A 22,558-nucleotide genomic window follows, 5' to 3' on the forward strand; every position below is an offset into this window, starting at 1 on the left:
ACATGAGGTGACACAACGAGGATACACAATGAGGAAACACCATGAGAGACACAACAAGCAAGGAATGGAGGTGGCTCAAGCAATTGAGCACCTCCCTCCCACATGGGAGGTCCCACGTTCAGTTCTCCGTGCGTCCTAAAAAGAAGACAAGCAGACACAGAGAACACACAACAGACACAGATAACAGACAGCTAGCTCGAACAATGAGGGTGTTAGAAATAAATAAATAAAATAAATATTTTTTAAAAATTGAGAGATGAAGACATTCTCAGATAAACAAAAGCTATGGGAGTTTATCACTACTAAACCTGCCCTGGCTACAAGCAATGTTAAAGGGTACTCTTGAAACTGAAATGAAAGGTCACTACACAGTGATTCAAAACAGCATAAAGAATAGATCTGTGGTAAAGGTAACTATTTGGGTAATTATAAGTGCCGGTATTATTGTATTGTATTGTTTGGTATGTGTTTTGGTTTTCTAAGCTGCTGAAAGCAGATTCCATAAAGACCCTAGAAAGACATGTTCTCTCCATATGCAAAATACACTTATTCCATCACACAATCCCCAAAGACTTATATCATTTCAAGAACAATATTACGTATAAAGTCTTATAAAAATTAATTATAAGTGTATTCTGTCCTGGGGTGCATTTCCCCTCTGGCTGTGGACTTGTGAAACCCAGAGTGCACATTGTCTGTTTCTAATATACAATGGAGATACAGTAATAGGATAAACATTCCCATTGCCATAGGGAGAAGTTGGAAGGAAAATGGGCCATGGGTCCCAAACAACTCCAAAACCCTCCAGGGAATATTTCATTACATTTAAAACTCTGAGAGTCATCTATAGACGATGCTTTCTCCTCCTGGCCAGATGGAGCAGTGGCCCTACTCTTTCCAAGTGTTTGTGCAGTGGCCATGTTCTCCCAAGACACTGGGGTGAAATCTCCAACATTTTCAAGCATCGGGGTGATGACTGAACTCTGCTCCACCCTTATCAAGCATCAGGTGGTAGCTGGGCTTAGGCAATGCCCCAGGCAACTGAGAAAACTGGGGTGATAACAATCTTCCTGAACAATAGGGCAGAAGGTCCACCCTTCCAAGCACTGGGGTATACTCACCTTTCCACACACATGGGAGGGTCTGCTTTCTTGGTCCAAGAGGATGCCTTTGGTCCAGAACTCAGCTTCCACGGTCCAGTGTTTGAAGTGATTTTTTCCTTCATTCTGTCCATTTTCTGTCCCTTTTAATCTAGGCTAGCAGTGGTTCTATTCATACAGAGCTCACAAAAAACTTGTCGGTTTCACATTAGTACAAAGAGTTCCAAACCATCAGGCAATAACACTTTCCACAAATCCTTTCTGGATAACTCTATTTCCAGTCATGACTTGTACTGAAAAGACTGATTGGATCCATGTTTAGTCAATTCCTCACATGGAGTACTATTCTCTGGGGACTTGCTTTCCAGAAGCTAAGAAATTTTGAAAACATCAATGTCTGTTTTTTTTTGTGCCCAGCAGTTCAGTTCTCAGCTTATCCTTTTCCCTTTCATTCAACTATAAGCTGCAAGGAGAAGTGGTTTAATTTGCCAAAGGGCTGTGGATGCAAAGTACCAGAAATGGGTAGTTATGGGATTTATTTGGGGTAAAAGCTTACAGTTCCAAGGCAAAGAAAAGTCCAAATCGATATACCAAAGAGGGGCTTTCTCACCAAAGTCGGCTGGCTGCCACATGTTGAAGCAAGACAGCTGCTGATCTCTATTGAGGTCTGAGCTCAGCTGAGGGCAACCGGGCACAGGGCTTGTCTCTTTCTGGGCCTTCGATAGGACTCTGCTGCTCTGCTTTCTTCCCAAGTTCAGCTATAAGCTATCAGGAATACAGCAGGGCTCATCTTATATTGAGCTGCCGTGTGGGCCTGGCCTACTGCAGACTTTGTGCTTAGGTGATCCTCTAGTCCTCTCTCCATGGACGGATAAAATAGAGGATTCCTTTTCCTGTCTGTGGGTCCCTCTATCTCTGTTTTTATCAGGCCCAGCAAGAGGGTGGAGACTCAACATAAATCAAAAGCCCCCAAATTTTATCAAGTAATCTAATCCAAGGTCCCTCAACAGAACTAATGCAATCAAATGCTATCACACCCACAGGAATAGAAGAGTTTAAAAAGATAGTCTTTCTCTTTTGGGGATTCACCAAATTCAAACTGCCACAAGAAACCAGGCCACACTTTCCATATTTAGTTTGGAAATCTCTTCAGCTAAATATCCAAGTTCATCACTTTCAAATTCTGCATTCCAACTGACAAGAGTACTCAATTTTGCCAAGTTCTCTGCCACTTAAAAAAAAAAAAGGTTGCCTTTCTTCCTTGCATTCATCATTTGTGTCTAAGGCCTCACCAGAAGTGTCCTTAGCATCCATATTTCTACAAACAACCTCTTCAAAGCATTTGAGGCCTTTTCAATAGCACCTCACAATTCTTCCAGGTTTTACTCATTACACAATTACAAAGCCTTTTAAAAAATTTTTTGGTATTTGCAATAGCAAGACCCCACTTCCTTGGCACCAAAAACTGTTTTAGTTTGAAAGGCTGCCGACAACAGATGTCATAAAATACATTGACTTTAACTATAGGAATTTATTAGCTTACAAGCTTATACAGTTTCGAAGCCATGAAAATACCCAAATTTATCCATCAAGACAATACTTTCTTCCTGAAGACTGGCTGTTGATGATCATTGGCTCTTCTGTCACATGGCATGGAACATGGCAAGGCACATGCCAACATCTACTGGTCTCTCCCTTCTCTTCCAGGTATTTTGCTTTCAGCTTCTTGCTTCCATGGTTTTCTTTCTCTTTGTCTGAATTTAATTCTTTCATAAAGGTCTTTAGTAAAAGGATCCAGTCCTACCCTGAATAAGGTGGGTCACATCTTAACCTAAGATCCTACTCACCAAAAGATCCTATGTCCACAATCACAAGAATGGATCAACTTTAAGAAATGGATTAACTTTACCCCAATTAAACTTTAAGATTAAACTTTGTGGTGTACATAAAGCTAAAACCACCACAGTATATACTTCTATTTCTTACTTCCTACAGCTGGCAAAATGCAAATGCGAAAAAAGTAATGATAAATCTAGGTTTTTGAACATACATTGTACAATGACATAAATGGTAACAAGTAAAAAAGATGGTGGAAGAGCAGAGAGATATAGGAAAAGTAAATGTGAATGCTACTGAACTTAAATTGGTATCAAAACAAATACAATTGTTACATATTTAGGATGTTAAATAATAACCTTGTAGATGGTAAATACAAGGAAAACAGATTAAAAATATATCCAAATAGAAACGAGAAAGCACTCAATATGGTACAACACAAGGAAGCAAATATATACAAAACCAGGCTTTAACAGAAGTGAGGGACAAAAAGGGTATAAGGCTTACAAAGGCTAAATAGCAAAATGGCAGAAGAAAGTTCTGTAAACGGATTAAAGTCACCAGTCAAAAGGCATAGGCTGGCAAAATGGATAAAAAAGCATGGCCCAACTCTTTGCTGTCTGCTAGAGATTCACCTTAAACTCACAGGTACAATTAGGTTGAGGGTGCACAGATGAAAAGTATACATACCATGCAAGTAATATTCAGAAGAGAGTTGGGGTGACTAAATATCAGGTAAAACAGACTTTAAGTAAAAAACTGTTATGAAGGACAAAGATAGTTATTTCATACTGATAAAGGAGACAACTCAACATGAAGATGTAACAATTATAAATATATATACACCTAAGAGCAGAGTCCCAAAACATATGAGGCAAATACTGACAGATTTGAAGGAAGAAACTGATAGCTCTACATTAATAGTAGGAGACTTTAACACACCATTGTCAATAATGGATAGAACATCTAGTAAGCAGATCAGTAAGGATGTACAGGATTTGAATAGTACCTTAAACCAACTAGACCTAATAGACATGTATAGAGAACACTGCACCCCCAAAATACAGAACACACATTTTTCTCTAGTGCAAATGGGTCATTCTTCAGGATAGGCCATATGTTGGATCACAAAACAAGTACCAATAAATTACAATTATTAAAATTATACAATGTATATTTTCCATCCACCAATAAATTACAATTATTAAAATTATACAATGTATATTTTCCATCCACAACAGAATGAAACTAGAAATCTGTAACAGAAGGAGAAAGTAAAATTTCAAATATATGTGTTAAACAACATACTATTAAACAACCAAAAATCAGAAGTGAAATTAGGAAATATCTTGATAAGAATGAAAATGAAAACACAACATACTTAAAGTATGCAGTGAAGTCAGTGCTGACAGGGCAACATATAACTCTAAAACTGCTTATATTAAAAAAAAAAGAAAGACTTCAAATCAGAGCCCTGATCTCAAAACTGGAAGAACTAGAAAAAGACAACTAACCCCAAAGTGAGCAGAAGAAAGGAAATAACAAAGATTAGTACAGAGATAAATAAAATAAAAAACAAAACAAAGTTAAAAAAACAAAAAATAATAAAGAGAATCAACAAAACCAAAAGTTGGTTTTTTGAAATGATCAATAAAACTGACAATCCTTTAGCTACACAGACAAAAGAGAGAGAGAAGCTATAAGTAGTGAAAATTAGAACTGAAAAGGGAGTCATTACCTCTGACCCCGCTGAAATAAAAAAGACTACAACTGTATGGCAATAAATTAGATAACCTAGATGAGAGGAACAAATTCCTAGAAACACACAAACCTACCTAAATTGACTAGAGAAAAAATAGAAGCTCTCAACAAAGCAATTCCTAGTAAAGGGATTGAATCTGTAATCAAAAACCTCCCCACAGAGAAAAGCTCAGGACCAGAAGGCTTCACAAGGGAATTCTGCCAAACATTTCAAGAAGACTTAACTACAGTTCTGCTCAAATGCTTCCAATAAATTGAAGAGGAAGGGACATACCCTAATTCATTCTATGAGGTCAACATCACCCTCATATCAAAATGGATAAAGATCCAACAAGAGAAGAAACGTCTTAATCAGAGTCAGGGCTCTGATTTAAAGTCTTTCCTTCTTTTTAATATAATTTTGTTTTTTGGGGGGTGATAATCCTTTATTAGGGTTCAGGTTCACACAAGGTAGAAAGAAACGGCAAGAAGGAAGTGTTCAGGGAGGGATGGTGAGGAAACACCAGGCTTGGCTAGCTCTGGGCTAGAAGGGGTCAGAGGCGGGTAGACAAGGGTCGGTCTAGAGGAGTAGATGGGGTCAGCGGAAGGTGTATTGTACATAGGGGACCTCAACATCCTCGCCACTGTAGTCGTTGCAGCACAGCTCCAACACCAGCGCCTGCACATGGCAGCCCAGCTTTCACTTCAACACACAGCTCACAACCTCTGTCATCAGTTGATCCAACTGTTCCTTGAGCTTGGTGGTTGTCATGAAGAAGGAATACAGCATGGACACACCTTGGGACAGCATAGCGATCTCCAGTTTGTGCTCTGTCTTAAAGTAGTCAAGGAACTGTTTGAGAGTCATCTCCTTACCAGTAGGCTATAGCCCCTGTACCTCCTAAACATTCTAAACTAGGGAGAAAATATTTGGAAATCATAAATCCTATAAATGGTTAATATCCAGTAATCTATAAAGAAATCCTTCAACTTAACAAGAAAAAGACAACCCAAATAGAAAATGGGCAAAAGATTTGAACATCTTTCTCTCTAGAGAAGATATACAAATGGCCAGAAAGCACATGAAAAGATGCTGAACATCATTAGCCATCAAAGGAATGCAAATCAAAATCACAATGATATACCATTTCACACACAGGGGAATGGTTGCTAATAAAAAGAGAAAATAACAAGTATTGGTGAGGATGTGTATAAAGAGAAACACTCATTCATTGCTGGTGGTGATGTAAAATGGTGCAGCCACTGTGAAAGACAGTTTGGTGTTCCTCAGAAAGATAAGTACAGAACTGCCATATGACCCAGCAATCTCACTATTAGGTATAAACACAAAGAATTGAAAGCAGAGCCTCAAACAGATATTTGTACACCAATGCTCATAGAATCATTATTCACAATGCCAAAATGAAGCAACTCAAGTGTCCATCAACCAATGAATGGATAAATAATATACATGTAATGGAATATTATTCAGCATTAAAAAGAATGAAGTTGTGGTTCATGTGACAATATAGATGAAATTTGAAGATATAATGTTGAGTGAAATAAGCCAGACACAAAAGAACAAATAATGTATGTATCACTGATTTAAAACAATTAAATAATTAAACTTACAGAGTCAGAATCTAGAATATACTGGGGATGGGGTGGAGATAAAAATGGGAAGTTAAGACTTTAAATGTACAGGATTCCTATTTGGAATGATGGAAGTGTTTTGGTAATGGATGATGGTGATGGTAGCACAATATTGTGAATGCAGTTAACAGTACTGAAATATATATCTGAATATGATTAAAAGGGAAAAGATTATATGGTAACAGAATTAACATAATAGAATAGACTCATGGAACAACATAACACAAACAGTGATCCCTCAGTTAAACCACAAACTTCAATAATTCAATTATAAAAGTGGGCTATCATCAACTGAAGCAAATGATCCACAGTGGTAAAAGGAGTTAGTGGTGAGGTGGTATATGAGAGTCTTGTATTTTCTGCATAATTGTTCTGTAAACCCACAACTTCACTAATAAAGAAAAAAATAATGATAATGAAAACATTATGCATTAGAGTAGATGGAATACAATTAAAACAGTGGTTAAGGAAAATGCATAACCTTAAAAATTTATACAAATAAAAATGAAAGAATGAAAATAAGCAAATTAATTTCCCAACTCAAAAAGCTGGAGGAAGAATATGAAACAAAACTACTAGAAAGTAGAAGGAAGAAAATAATAAAGATAAAATCAGAGAAATGAATTGAAAAATAGGAAAGCAATAAGATGCATAAATAAATCAAATTCTGGTTGTTTGAAAGACCACAAGGTAAGAATAGAAAGGTAGAGATAATCACAGAAACAACGAAAATGAAACATGATTTTTTTTAAAAAAAGAGATTACTTTGCAAACTCTATGTAGATGAAATGGATAATTTCCTAAGAAAATGCAACTAAACAAATGTAACTCTAGCAGAGATGGAAAGTTTAAATAGGTAAATTTCCATAGAAGCAATAGAGAAAGTAGTCAAAGAATTGTCACACTAAAAAAGCAATGGGCCCAGATGTTTTCACAAGAACATTCTACCCAACCTTCAAATACCAATCCTAGTGCTGCCTGAAATCTTTGAGACCACTGAACAGGAAAATGCTCACATTTTAAAAAATTAAGTATTATATTGATATCTAAATGTGATAAAAATTGTGCACAAATGAAAAATACAGACCAAAATCACTTTTAAGCCTCAATGCAAACAAACAAACAGATCCCAAATTAGATATAAGCAAATAGAATCCAAAGCATTTGAAAACATACAGCATGGACACAGATGCACAATGGAGGAGAAGGGAGTTTTACAGATCACTTCCTCCACCAGGAAAATGAATACAGTGGAAAAAGAGATTGAAATTAGTTCGATGACAATCCCGAAAACAGACTGAACATTAGTACAACCACAGAAGTGCCAAACAAAAGGAGAGGCTGCCTGGATTTCAACTTTTTTAAGGGAATGCAAGCCAGAACCAGCAACCAGCCTACGTTCCTTTGCCCTGCAGCTGTGGCAAGAGCAGCAGCTACAGAAACATAGCACTGACATACGGAGTGGCCAGTGGGGGCCAGGGTGGGCAGAGGAAACCTCATCTTCCAAAGGTTGGGGTTGGGCGTTGAGGTTGATCTAGGGTGTACCTAAGGGACCATCGGGTCTTAAGGACTTCCACCAGGATCTTCTGGGAAGTAAAGAGCCAGTGAACCTTTGTTTTTTTCTTTTGTATGTGGGTGTTTCTTGATAAAAACACTCAGAAAAGTAAGAATAGAAGGAAACTTCCTCAACATGGTAAAGAGCATACATGAAAAACCCCACTCAATGTTGAAAAATCAAATCCAATGGTGAAATACTGAAAGCTTTATTCCTAACATCAGAAACAAGACAAGGATGCCCCCTCTCACCACTGCTTTTCAATATTGTACTATAAGTTCTAGCCAGAACAACTAGGCAACAAAAAGAAATAAAAAGAATTCATATTGGAAAGGAAGAAGTAAATGTTTTCCTATTTGCATATGACATGATCCTATACATAGACAATCTTGAAAAAATCCACAGCAAAGCTACTAGAGGTAATTACAAACTCAGCAAAGTGGTGGGGTACAAGATCAACACACAAAAGTCAGTGGTATTTCTATACAGTAGTAATGAACAATCTGAAGAGGAAACCAAGAAAACTATTTTATTTACAATATAAACTTTTAAAGAATCAAATATATATGCATAAATTTAACTAAGGATATAAAGGACTTGTATACAGAAAAGTATAAAATACTGCTGAAAGAAATTTTAAAAAGACCTAAATAAATAAAAGGACATTCATGGATTGAAATGCTAAATATTGTTAAGATATCAATCCTACCCAAGTTGATATACAGATTCAATGCAATCCCAATCAAGTTTTCAACAACCTTCGTTGCAGAAATGGAAAATTCCATCATCAAATTTATTTGGTAGGGTAAGGGGCCTTGGATAGCCAAAACTATCTTGAAAAGGAAGAACAAAGCTGGAGGACTCACACTTCCTGATTTTAAAACTTATTACAAAGCTATGGTAACCAAAACAGTGTGGTACTAGAACAAGGACAAACATACAGACTAATGGAATTTAAATAAGAGATAAGCCCCAACATACATGGACAACTGCTTTTGACAAGGATGCTAAGCCCACTCAATTGGGAAAGAATAGTCTCTTCAACAAACGGTTTTGAGAACATAGGCTATTACATGCAAAAAAATGAAACTGAGCCCCTACCTCAAATCATACATACAAAATTAGCTACAATGAATCAAGGACCTAAATATAAAAGCTGAAACCATAAAACTCATAATATAGGGGCAAGTCTTCATGATTTTTGATTCATCAGTGGGTTTTTAGATAGGCATCAAAAGTTTATGCAACAAAAGAAATTATAAATTGGATTTCATCAAAATTAAAAACTTTTGTTCATTAATGGACATTATCAAAAAGTGAAAGCCAACCTACAGAATGGGAGAAAATCATTGCAAGTCATATCTCTGATAAGGGCTTAATATCCAGAATACATAAAGAATTTTATCAAAAAGACAAACCACTCAATTTAAAAATGGGCAAAGGACTTGAACAGAATTTTTCCAAAGAATATACAAATGAACAAGAAGCATATGTAAAGATGCTCAACATAATTAGCCATTAAGAAACTGGAAGTCAAAATCATGATGGGATACCACTTCACACTCACAAGCATGGCTACTATTTAAAAAATGGAAATAATATGTGTTGTAGAGGATGCAGAGAAATTGGAACTCTAGTGCATTGCTGGTGGAAATGTTGAATGGTGCAGCCACTGTGGAAACACATGGCAGTTCCTTAAAAAGTTAAATATAAAATAACCATAAGATCCAGTCATTCCACTTATAGGTATATACCCAAAGAAGATGAAAACAGGCCTCAGATACTTATACATGAATGTTCCTAGCAGCAAAATGTGAAAACAACCCAAGTGTCAGCTAGTGAATGGAAAAGCAAAATGTGGTATAAGGACACAATGGAATACTATTTGGCCATAAGATGGAATGAAGTTCTGTCAACATGGACAAACACTGAAAATATTATGTTTGATGAAATAAACGAGGCACAAAAGAACAAATATTGTATGGTGTCATTTACATGAGATATCTAGAAATAGTAAATTTGTAGAGACAGCAAATATATTAGAGGTTACCAGCGGATGGAGATGAGGGAAAAGGGGAATATCTGCTTGGTGGGATTAGAGTGTAAAATATTTAATTAAAAATTTTAAATTACATCATAATTAAGTGGAATTTGCACAAGAATGGAAGGAGGAGTCAATTTTAGAAAAATCATAGTACAATTTCCATATTAATTTATCTATGGAGAAAAAAATATCATTATCTTCATCAACTCTACAAAGGACTTGAACAAAGTACAATACACATTTCTGATTAAGAGAGAAACAGAGAAAGATGAGTGAGGGAAAGAAAGAGACAGAGAAAATAATTATGGCAAAAGTAAATTATTGAGTCTAGATGGAGCGAGACAAGTGTTCTTAGTACTATTTTTCAAATTTTCTGTACTTTGAAAATTTTCACAAAAATTTGGAGAAAAATGTATACATTGGCTTTCACTTTTGAATATTTACCTTTATTTTCATTAGTTACATGAGGTTTTATCACTGCTAAAGTGTTTTGAGGAGGAAAGAAATGCTGTATTTCCCTTTTGGCAGCTTCCAGAGAATTGCTTCCATATAGCTGATTGATAGGCAAACTTTCCATTGCAAACTGTGCACATAAACTTTGAAAAATAAGCCAAGTTCAAAAAAAAAATTGTTGTTGTACATGACATAATATAAAACATCAATTACATAGCATAAAATATAACAACATAACATTATTTACATAAAATATTCAAAATTATCATCAAGCGGCAACAATTCATTCCTGATCCAGGTGTTGTGCAAAAGAAAGTGATAACTGAGTAGCTTGGGCATGTTACTCCCCTTCCAGGTGTTAATAATCATTGGGAAGAAAGGACACTGATAGTTAAATTATCATGTTTATCTTTATTGACAGAGAACTATGAAAAAAGAAATGACTGTCCAGTGTAGTGAAAAAAACAGGAGCTGTGAAATCTTGGTTGCACTACTTGCTAACTATGGGACATCGGGCAATTAACTCCCCTGTGCTTTAAATGTCTCAATTCAAATAATAAAATCTATTTCGGAAAGTTTCTTGAGGATATAATCAGATGAGATATTTGAAATATAGGTGTACATTACGCTTTAAATAAACATTCCTTCCCTTTCACCATTAAATGTTGTCAAATACAAGATGGCACTTGCCTATATATTGAAGATACCAAATTATAAACACTGGATCCAGGAGATACCACAATGGATCCATTCAGGGGAGCAAGTGTAGCAATAAAAGAGCAGCATCTGTAACAGCTTTGTGTATAGTGGCAGGAATGGTGCTGTGGGTTTTAGAAAATCTGTGTCAGACTGGAGAATTTATTCTTGTTCTGCTTCTTTTACTACAGATGAATAAGTATCTCCTAAATCAACTGTTATTCCTTGTTGTTATTGTTGTGGCTTTTCAGTTGACCTTTCTATCTCTCTCTCTCTCTATGTATAATTCAGGAGAGAAGTTGCTCACTGACCATTTCATCTCCTGCTCTTTAAACACAGAACTGAGCAGATAATCCATAAAATCCAACCTTGGTGAACAATGTCCTTTTCATCTCATTGATTCACAAAACTGAAATCTTGGCTGACTGTCATCATCTTCAAGACCTTCTCTGGCCTCTGGTTTCAGATTTCCTTTTTGCCTTAACCAATTTGACCTTCCACTTCAACCTTGGCTGTTCTTATACCTCCGGTTTAGAGTTACTTCCATCCCAAGACCCTTGGAGCTCTAGATTTCCCTATTCAATGCACAACAACCAGCCCTTCTGTTTTGCTATTAAAAAAAAAAAGTGCTCTGTGAAAAGTATATGTGTAGAGGGAATGGAATAGAGGGAATAATGAGGGATTGTTGTGTTTCTTTTTATGCAAATGACCAGATTTCAGATACAGCAATGCCTATAGTACAGAATCCAATAACAAGTATAGGAAAGGTGCAGAACTCTGCTGCTAAGACTTATTTCCAAAGCAGCCAGAAAGAGCTGGATGGAGCCAAGTAAACTGGAGAAGGGAGGATCAATCAGAAGAAATGATTAAATTAGTTGTAAACATGGGACTTTGGATGGAAACCCTAAGCATAATGGTAGGTTGTGGAGGGGCAGTCACTGTGTGCCTACACAATTAGGAAGTGTCTCTAGACTGATGCACCACCTTCACACCACCAACCTTGACAACCACAACTTTTTGGCCAGTATGCTGCAGCCATAGGCCTTGCATTGATAGGAATTCCTCTCTCTGTTGTCATACACTGCATTCTATGCTATACTTTGCTTGCGCCATTTGCAGGCGGTACAACCCATATTACTCTTCATAATAATTGTCTAGCAGAGGAGAAAGACAAAAGTGAGCAGGGATAAATGAGGGGTAAAATGTGTATACATGGACAATGCAGATTCAAGTATATGCTATATATTCTATATACCCCAAAGAAAACACCTTGGCTTTTGTATAACTTATGTTTCATAAATACTGTATACTCATTGTGTTAACATGTGAGACAAGTTTGCTGTGCCTTATAGTGTTCTCATTCTTGCCTATTTGAAAGATGACACTTTCTTCCTAAATTGAATTTTAACCTGAAATCAGCACAAAGAATTCAAGTGAATTTCAATGCAATTTGTATTTCATCAGCTATTTGCCAGGCATAGAGATACATGAGATGCTATTCTCATCCTTCAAATGATACCAAGCCCAACAATTTAGATAAAAAATATTTTAAGAGTGCCTCCTATATGTCAGGAAAAGGGTGAGGTGTTGAGTTGCTTACAAAGTTTAGCCAATTCCTAAGGTTTACAGTAGATGATCTTAGTAAATGTCCCCACTAAACTGCAGTTTAGTACAAAGCCAGTTAGTCGCTATTGTCTAGAAACCCTTACGCTCAGCTGAAAGACCTGCAGCTGCCAACATAACCCTTCTCAAAGGAATTTCTCAAGTGTGGGTGGGGTCAATATTTCTCCCAAGAGACAGTCCTTTGGCTGGGTTTTTCCCCACTTACTTCCCAGCCCCACACCAAGCATTCCTTCTCTGGCAAAGCCTTGGGCAACTTCAGGCAGGCACTGAACTGGTCCTCCAACCATAGGCAGTTCACATCTTTCCTGCAGAATTAGCTTTCTTGAGATACTCCATTGGACTAGAGCTATGGATTCTGTACTTCATATTCTAAAAGGAAATTAAAATGAATCCTAAGGAAAATGTTGGTGACCCATGATAGGAATCCTACCTCTCTGGGAAATATGTTTTAGCATCTTCAACATGGTTTGGTCCCAGGAACTGTTTCCAGCGCAACACAACATTGTCTCCTACTAAAGCAAGAACTAGGGATGGACCACTGTTAGAGGAGAAAAAAACATTTTTAAAGTATGACTCAGTAGTTAATTATATGTAAGGAACCCAAATATAAGTTGTTAAATAGACTGAAAACATGTCAAAATAATCCTTTTATCAGGGGCCTGAAATTAACTTCCAGTGTATGCTTTCATGAACATAGCTATAGAAGGGTGGCAACAAGGAAAGTTAGAGAAGCATCTTGCTTCTGATAGAGTGGTTGCTACCCTTGATAGGTTCCATGCTTCTACCAATTTCTATCCTCTTTCTGGACTTCTGTTTCAGCTGCTATTTCAGGCACTCTTTTAGAAACCTGACAGAATCCTAGCACCTCATTCCTCTCTGAAGACTGGAATGATCACAACACTTGACAGTCATTTAAGACCTCTGCTTGGATTTCTGGCATTCAGCTCAACTGGACGCCAGCTGGCTTTTCCGTGGATGTTCTCACTGCTATAGTAATGTTCCAGAAGCCAGAGAGTGAAGCAGAGTCTAGGGATGGGAACGGGACAGGTAAAGAAGTAGACTCAGCACATGTTTACATATTGAGAATTTTGTCAACTTGAACAGAACGCAAGATTAAAAGACTTAAATGTCAGAAATAAAGCTGACTGTGCTTTCTAAACCTAAACTCTACTTACCTGGTCATGTTGTATATTATTTGCTCAAAATTGTCATCTTGTTCATATTCCTGGCAAATTGTTTTCGCTTCTTCTTCTGATAATACTATTTGTTGTTGCATCATTATTTTAAAGCCTCCTTCTTGAATAACATTCAAAACATCCTCTAAATTGAGAGAGCAATATCATAAATTTCAAACAGCCAAGTTATCAGATACATACACAAATGTAATATATTATCGTGAGACTATATAATGCATTTTATTCTCATATGAAATAGTTTGCAAAAATAATCAGCTTATTAGGTTTTGATATAAGGTGAAAATACTCAACATATAAAATCATATGCTTTTCTAATTTTGCATCACATAGGAATCATATACATATACGGTTTCCACATACACACACACCTGAAGAAAATATTTGCTAATAGTACCTATGTGCGTGTGTACAGCTAGTAACCAAAATAACCAACAAAGTTATGCAAGTGCTTATAAATAACTTACATTTAATATACCTTATTTTATTTGCTAGATATGGGGTAAGATGAGTTAAGTGGGTACCCCAGAGTATTTCCAGGCTCCTTCTCTCTTGCCTACTTCCCATTATAAAGCCTAGAAAATCCATCACTCACTTCGTCACCCTTCCTTGTCAGTGAGCCAACATGACCCACGTGCTGGGGATGCTTCTGAGGGAGGGACTCAGGGAGAACTTCCTTGCCCTGCATCACCTTCTGTTTCCTGCTTTTGACACTTGGGCGACACAACCCTTGGGGCTGCGAAGGCCATCTTGCAACCAAGAGGGAAAAGCAAAAGCAAAAATGCTGCCTCAGAGCCCTGACAGTGCTCAGCTGCTGACCAGGGCCAACAGTGTATCCTGAAAGCGATATCACCTCTGCCCTGCCGGGCAGGCAACCAAGTTAAAAAACTAGAAACAAGTAAACAATCGTAAAGGAAAAGAACAACAAAGAATTTGTACATATTAGTATAGGTTAAGTAATAACTTGATTCAAAAGTTACCTTACAGGCAAGAAGAAAAAAAAACAGACTATATAGTTCTTAACATTTAAAAAGGTAGAATCATTTCCATTCTTACAAGGGATCAGAGTGATTTTAAAACAAGTTTTGCATTATAGAATTAAATAATAACATATGTCTCATATGAGGGTACCTAGTGACAGCAGTTTAAAAACCAGCAACTAATTCTCAAATAGTTAGCACAAGATGGCTTCTTGAATTGACTCATGATTAAGAACTGAAGGCAAATATTCAGGGAAGGTAAGTCTGCAAAAACCTAAACTAATAAGAACCAATAAAGGGTAGGGTTCTCAAACCAATGCTAGAACCTAGACTTAACAGAGGAGAGGATAGACTGAATTTCCTTGAAAATGTCTTCCCTAGTTTGCATCTCCTCAGTTGGGTGGTCACCAAAAGTTATAAACTGTACGAGGCATGCAGAGGGACCTCCGTATCCAACTGTTAAACTGCAAAGGCTCTTGGGAGTACAACTATATGCAAGATGGAGTTGAGTTTCCTCGATCTCACAACTAGAAGATTAAGTTCCACTTCAAATTCTAATAGATAAAATAATAAGTCTTTTCTTTTATTTGCATAGTGTCATGAATTGAATTGTGTCCCCCAAATAAGACATGTTAAAGCCCTAATCCCTGGGACCTCAGAAGGTGAGCTTATTTGGAAATAGGATCCTTGCAGATGGAATTCGTTGCATTAAGATAAGGCCACAGAGGAGTAAGGATGCTAATCTGATAGGACAGGGTCCTTATAAGAAAGGGGAAAGAGGCAAAAGAGGAGATGGCCAGGGGATGATGGAGGCAGAGATTGAACTGCTACAGTGGCAAACCAAGAAATGCTGGCAAACCACCAGAAGTTAGGAAGAGGCAAGGAAAGACTTGCCCCTACAAGTTTCAGAGGGAGCATGGCCATGCTGACACCTTGACCTCTAGCCTCCAGGACTATGAGACAATAAATTTCTGTGTCTTAAGACACTCCAGTTGGTGGTACTTTGTTACAACAGCCCTAGAAAACTAAGACACACAGTGTCCATGAGGCATTTCAAACACCATCTCAAGCACTCCAGTGATGCCAACTGATACCAACATTCAGTGACAGATGTGGCAATGCAGAGAATTGCTGGCTCCAGGTAAAGAATTCTGCTAGATATAAGGAAGCCTCATGGAATAACCTAGTCCATAAAAATTGTACATCCAAGCCCCGAACACCTTCGTTACTTCCCTCTTATCAATTGCAGATAAATTGCTTATTAAGGTGGTTATCAATAAAATAAATGTGTAAAAATCAGTTTATTATATGTCTACATGATCTTGAAAAAAAAAACTAAACGAACATAAATGGAAAATTTTCTACAAGTATCTAATTAAAATAAAATATTACAGCAATAAAAAAAGGATTAACTACAAAGGAACAAAAAAATGGGCTGATATCAGACTTTTCCTCTGCAATACAAAAGGCCAAAAATCAGTGGGCCAAAGTCTGTAGGTTTGAAGGCAGAAAACTATATAAAATATTGACTAGCCAGACAAATTTTCTTTCCCTTTATATAAAAGCAATAGGAAAACATTCTCAGATGTGCGAAAGCACAGAAAACACAATTGGATACATATTCTTAAGAATATATGCTTAAATATTTTTTCCAGAAAACTGAGACAAAATATAATTATGTGCTTAAAAAATGGGAAATTAATGGGCCCTTAGAGAATTGTGGGAAGCGCTAACAATAGTTAAAGAAGATTCTAAATACATGTGTTGTAAATCTGATTAAAAGCAAACTACAAATGGCCAAACATTACCCCAATGTAAGAAATGTACTGAAAGGTAACGTAATCTCCCATCTGTGTACTAAAACCTCAAACATTAACAAAGACCAAGAGCATAAGAAACTGGAAGTGGGGTGGGGTTGAGAATGGGGAGAGAAATAAAAGTTGTTAAACTCAAAATTTGTTTCGCTCTTGATTTGGAAAAGTAATAATCAAATATAAGTTTTAACATACTTTAGAAAAGCAAAAGCAATTATAGGAAGAACTGAAAACACAATATTCATTTTTCAAAATACTAGAATGACAAAGTGGAGAAATGCTTACTCTTTATAAAAAAAAACACAGAAACCAAAGAAACCAAGAAAGCAAAGAACACAGAAATAATAAAACAGTTGTAATATTAAAATTATTTAAGTGAAAATCTCCTACTAATAAAAAAAAGATCAGATTAAGTTAAAATAATTTCCAACTAAATTTTACAGGTAGAATACTAAATACTAAAGATTATGTGTCAAACCTAAAGTTGTAGTCATAGGAATGCTTTCATTACCAAACAAAAGAATTGTAATAAATAGATAGAAACTCAAATGAAGACGTTAGAAAAGGAATAAAAATAGAAACCTAAGTTACCTAAATGAATGAAAATATGTTATTATAGATAAAAACAAAAATTAAGTCATTACAAAACATATACAACTTAATTGTTTTTCAAAAAAGGATCCTACTGCTGTTTTCTTTAAATGAGCTTCCAGAAAATCTAACTGAGCAAAAATTAACACTCAGAGGAATCGTTAAGAATGAGAAATGGGCTTAACAACCAATCATGCTATTAAAACAATTTTGGTGGAATGCTATGTGAACCCTGTGCTTATAAATTTGAAAGTCAGAAAATGAAAGTATTTCAAGAGAAACACTGTGATGGTGAGGCTAATGTGTCAACTTGGCCAGATAATGATGCCCTGTTTGGTCAAGGAAGCTAATTGTGATGCAAGGACATTTATGGACTTTAACCATCAGTGAGCTGATTGCACAGATGGCGGATTACATCTAAAATCAACCAAGGAGATTGTTGTCAGCAATGAGTGATGTTTTATCCAATTAGTTGAAGGCCTTAAAAAGGAAAATGATTTCAGCATTGAGAGAGAATTTTCCAGTTTGACTTTGGACAGCCAACATCTCCTGGGAACTCATCAAGGACCTGCATTGGAGTCCATGGTCTGCAACCTGCCTGTGGAACTTGTACTTGTGCATCACAACAGTCACATGAGAGAATTTTATAAAATCTCATACTATTTATAGATATCTCCTGTCAGTTCTATTTCCTTAGAGAACTCTGACCAATACAAGCATCAATTGTCGAAACTGACCCAAGAAGAAATTTTAAAACCTGGAACAGATAAATAACCATTCCCTTAAATTGGGGACCAGTATGACTAGTTTTATTAGTAAACTAATTAGGTCATGTATAGCTCCTCTGACAGGTTAAACTTTCCCAGTGTGGTCATCATGAAGGAAAATTAGCACAATCCTAAAATACTTAGGAAAGACTAATGAATAACATTTGAACTAAAATAGACATTAGCAAATCAGCTCCAACAGTATGGTGTATGCCACTATCTATTATTCTAGAAATCCAAGGAAGGATGAATATTAGAAAATCTGTTACAGTCACAGCAACAGGTCAATACATCAAGGGAGAAATAATATCTTATATGTATCATAGTAAATATCTAAAAAAATATTGGATAGCATTAAAAATCACTTTCAATCACTTTGTAGCAAGTTAGAAATAGAAATACATTGCCTGAACATGATAAAAATTATTTTCCTGAAATCAAAAGCCAACATCATAATTAAAAACATGAAAGATATTAATAGCTGTCTAGAGGGGAAAAAAAGGAAAGATGTTACATAACTACTATAAATATTTAATATTTTCCCAGAAGTTCTAAACAATCCATAAAGATAAGAAAATTGAACAATATAGGTAAAATTGTTTGCACATAAGCTGTTTGGAAAATTCAAAAGTCTACTTTAAATAGTAAAATATTTAGAATAAAATGATGTACTTCAGTAAGGTGGTCAGTAAGAAAAAATATATAGGGAAAAAGTTATATTGGGAAAAAGTTATTTATCATAAGAAAAAAAATCCAATAACAACCCTAAAAAGAAATATCTGTACACTGAAACAGCAACAATTGCAATTAACTGCTATTTATTATGTGCATAAGATATCAGGCACAGAGAAAAGTACTTGATATATATTAGCTTATTTAGTTAAAAATAAGATACATATTATATTTTAAAAGCATTACATATGAAGAAAACACATAATCAATGAGCTGAATAATATATAACTACATATGCATATGTATCTACACTATATTTCTTGAACAAAAATGAGAAATAATGAAGATATCAATTTTCCCTGTAGCAGTTTTATACCATTTATGAATTCCAGAAATAGACATTGGATTATGTTTCTGAACTGGTCTGTTCCTCTGGGCACCTTAGATTGTACTGGATTCAGAAGTTTCACTTTTACTTGATTGAGCTATGATTAGGGCTTTGATTGGGTCATGCCAGTGGGACGTCAAGTCCCCACACCCTTGGTGAGTGAGGACTGAAAGAGAAAACTAAACAGCAGAGGAGTCAGTTGGAGTTTTGGGTGCTGGAACCTGGGGAAATAAATACACAGAGAAGCAGATATGTATGTGAAGGTTCCCATAGACATGGCAGAAGCCCTCGGAAGAGAGACAAGTCATTTGCCTCATAGTCTACAACTTGTGGAGAGAGCAGAGCAACTGAGCCAGGAGAGAAACAAGCTGGGAGAGAGATGAGACTTATACCAACCTATAACGGATATTGGAAGAGGCTGGGACCATGATTTTCCAAGGGGGAGATTGAACCCTTGCAGACGCCGGCAGCCATCAACAGACTTTGATGAGGGGAGTAACTTACGCTTTATGGCCCAGTATCTGTAAGCTTCTACCCCAAATAAATACCCTTTATAAAACCCAGACAGATTTCTGGTATTTTGCATCAGCTCCCCTTTGGCTGACCAATATATTCCCTAAATTAATTAATCCATATGGACTTTACTTTGGAATTTCACAAATTGATTCAGAATAATAAAATGACAATAATTGCCAAAAAGTTATTGCAAGAGAAGAATAATGAGTTACCACTTATTCCTAGATTGTAAACAAATGTAAAGCTAAAATGATCTTAAAAAAGAAAACTGATGCTAGAGTCAAGCAATGGATCAGTGGGAGAGGGATATCTGATGACCTGTTTTAAATTTTGCTTTTGTCCTCTTTAGTTAATACATTTATGTCATCTTTCTTAATAAGATTTGTGTATCATAGTAGGAATATGTCATTTTATTAACAGCTACTGCCAAAATTCTTCATAGGAAAAATGGTATTTGTTTGGGGAAAATATTTCAACAAATTACCAAAAGGAGAATGTGGGATATTTAGAACTTATTTGTGAGTAGATTTGCTCTTCTCAGAAAAATGTAAAGAACGTATTTGTTTCCCAGTGGCAGGAGCCAGGATGCCAGTGGCAATCAAAACCCAGGTGACCACATGGGTGCAGAAACTGTGCTGAACACTTTGGGAGCCAAGTACAAAGGGTTGGCCATCTGAAACTTGGATTTGGCAATCTGGAGGTCACTGGACATCTTGACTAGAGCAGTTCTGGTAGACACCCAATAGCAGTAGGTTTAGGAGAGGTTGAGGGTTGAGAAGATAATTCACATAAGATACTAATAATATGGTAATATTTGGGCAAAAATAAACTTGAAGCAATCTTCTCCTCGCTACAGTGAATCCTACATCTCTGATAAAGAAATCATCTTTTGCCTGCTCTGAGTGACCTTGGCCTATCTTTATCTTCCCTCTCTTCCTAGCATCTTCAACTGCTCCTTCCCCACCGTTTCCTTCCCATCAGCATTTATGCATGATCAGATTTTTCCAATTTCCAGTTAAATAAGATCTGTCAAAATTATTTTTTCAACTACGGATTGCTCTACCTCATTGTCTATAATCTCTCACCTCAATTTGTCATCTAAGCTTCTGCTGCAAGCACTCCATTGACAAACTCAAATTTAGCCTTTCCAGCCTCAGCATAAACAATGTTTCCTCCAGGAAGCTTTACACAGCTTTCTCTTGGCATGGCTTATCCTTCCAGGCACCTCTGTGCTCACACAGAGGAGTGACCCTCTCCTGTCATAGCACTTTCCACATGCTACTCTAATTCCCTGTTTATATAAGTGTATTTTGGAGCATCAGCTTTATTATTCAGGATAAACTAGATCATGCTGTGTAGAAAATTAAACCTAAAACTCCAGTGGTTTAATACAACAGACGTATTTATTGCTCATGTTGTGTGTCCACAATAAACCAGTAGGGGGAGCTCTGCTCTTCACAGTGACTCCTCAGGTTTCAGAAGGCTACACCATCTGTATTTACAGCAACTGGAATGCATGTTTCCTGGTTCACCATAGCAGGGAGAGAGAAACTGTAATATCAATTGTAGATGGGTTTTTATTCCCTTAACCCTGTAGAGACACACAGTACTTACTCTAACATTCATTGGCCAGAACCAATCACATGATACAATTCAAATGCAAAGGGCTGGAATCTTCCATTTGTGCAGATGGGGCAAGTTAGGGGAAGCACTTGACACTGCTGAACACTTACAATGCTATAAACCAGGTTTACTATAAACCTGGTCTCCCTATGTGCAGTAGTAACTCCTTTATTTTCAGTGTTATATTTCCCGATATTTCAACCTGTATTGTTAACCAAATGGTAAGTGTTCACTAAATATTTTTAAGTAAATGAAAAAATAAATGAATGAGCAAAGATTTTCTAAACATAAAAGATTTAAAACTTTAAATGGATGAACTGTGATATGCCAATTATATCTCAAACAAGATATTATTTTAAAACATTAAAAAAGAATTAGAAAAGTCTCAGAAGTAGACTAAGGGATTTAAGTAAATAAAATTAAACTACAAATGAAAAACTGAGGTGAAGTACTAATCATATAAAAAATGACAGATGTGGCGGTGGACTTGGGCCAGTGGTTAGGGCGTCTGTCTACCACATGGGAGGTCCGCGGTTCAAACCCAGGGCCCCCTTGACCTGTGTGGAACTGGCCCATGTGCATTGCTGATGCAAGCAAGGAGTGCCCTGCTACATGAGGGTGTCCCCCACATAGGGGAGCCCCATAAGGAGAACCGCTCAGCTCGAAAGAAAGTGCAGCCTGCCTAGGAATGGTACCGCACACATGGAGAGCTGACACAACAAGATGACGCAACAAAAAAAGAAACAGAGGTTCCTGTGCCACTGACAACAACAGAAGCGGACAAAGAAGACGCAGCAAACAGACACAGAGAACAGGCAACTGGGGTGGGGGGGGAGGGGAGAGAAATAAGTAAATTAAATTAATCTTAAAAAAAAATGACAGATGTGACTTCCCGTCAACATAAACGCTGGCATAATATACACAGAAACTTTGAAAAACTAGCAAAAACTGGGAGAGCTATCTTCCTCAAAATAGGTAAAGGGCTGCAGTAATTGAGTGGATGCCAAATCAAGAAATCGCAGCTTTAGAAATAGGACGAAATATTCCTGGCAAACTTGCTGGCTCCTTTTCCACCCCTCCCCAATGCAGTGTGAAGTTGGCCTGCACTTCCACTGTGGGTCCCGGCTCTAAAACCAAAGCCAGATACAGAGATACTATAGGAAAAGAAAATTAGACCAATATCCTTTATGAATACAGGTGCGAATAGCCACAATAAAACACCAGCAACCCTAATCCCACAGCATATTAAAAGAATTTTATACCATGAGCAAATAAGATTTTTTTCCAAGTATGCAAGGTGGTTCAAAATAAGAA

At 36.6% G+C, this 22,558-nt stretch overlaps 1 protein-coding gene across 1 annotated transcript in view; it reads right to left on the bottom strand.

Annotated features, from left to right (window-relative positions):
- Positions 1–22,558, bottom strand: part of NME8 (NME/NM23 family member 8) — a 77,016-nt gene that overhangs the window by 15,642 nt on the left and 38,816 nt on the right. Inside the window, exons 13-15 of the mRNA XM_058298039.2 lie at positions 13,876–14,020; positions 13,131–13,238; positions 10,373–10,524 (exon numbers count right to left, since the gene is read on the bottom strand). Of these exons, the coding sequence (XP_058154022.1) occupies positions 10,373–10,524; positions 13,131–13,238; positions 13,876–14,020 (405 nt within the window). The remainder of the gene's footprint in view (positions 1–10,372; positions 10,525–13,130; positions 13,239–13,875; positions 14,021–22,558) is intronic.

This window comes from Dasypus novemcinctus, chromosome 5, assembly GCF_030445035.2.
Source record: "Dasypus novemcinctus isolate mDasNov1 chromosome 5, mDasNov1.1.hap2, whole genome shotgun sequence".
NCBI classification, from domain to species: Eukaryota; Metazoa; Chordata; class Mammalia; order Cingulata; family Dasypodidae; genus Dasypus; species Dasypus novemcinctus.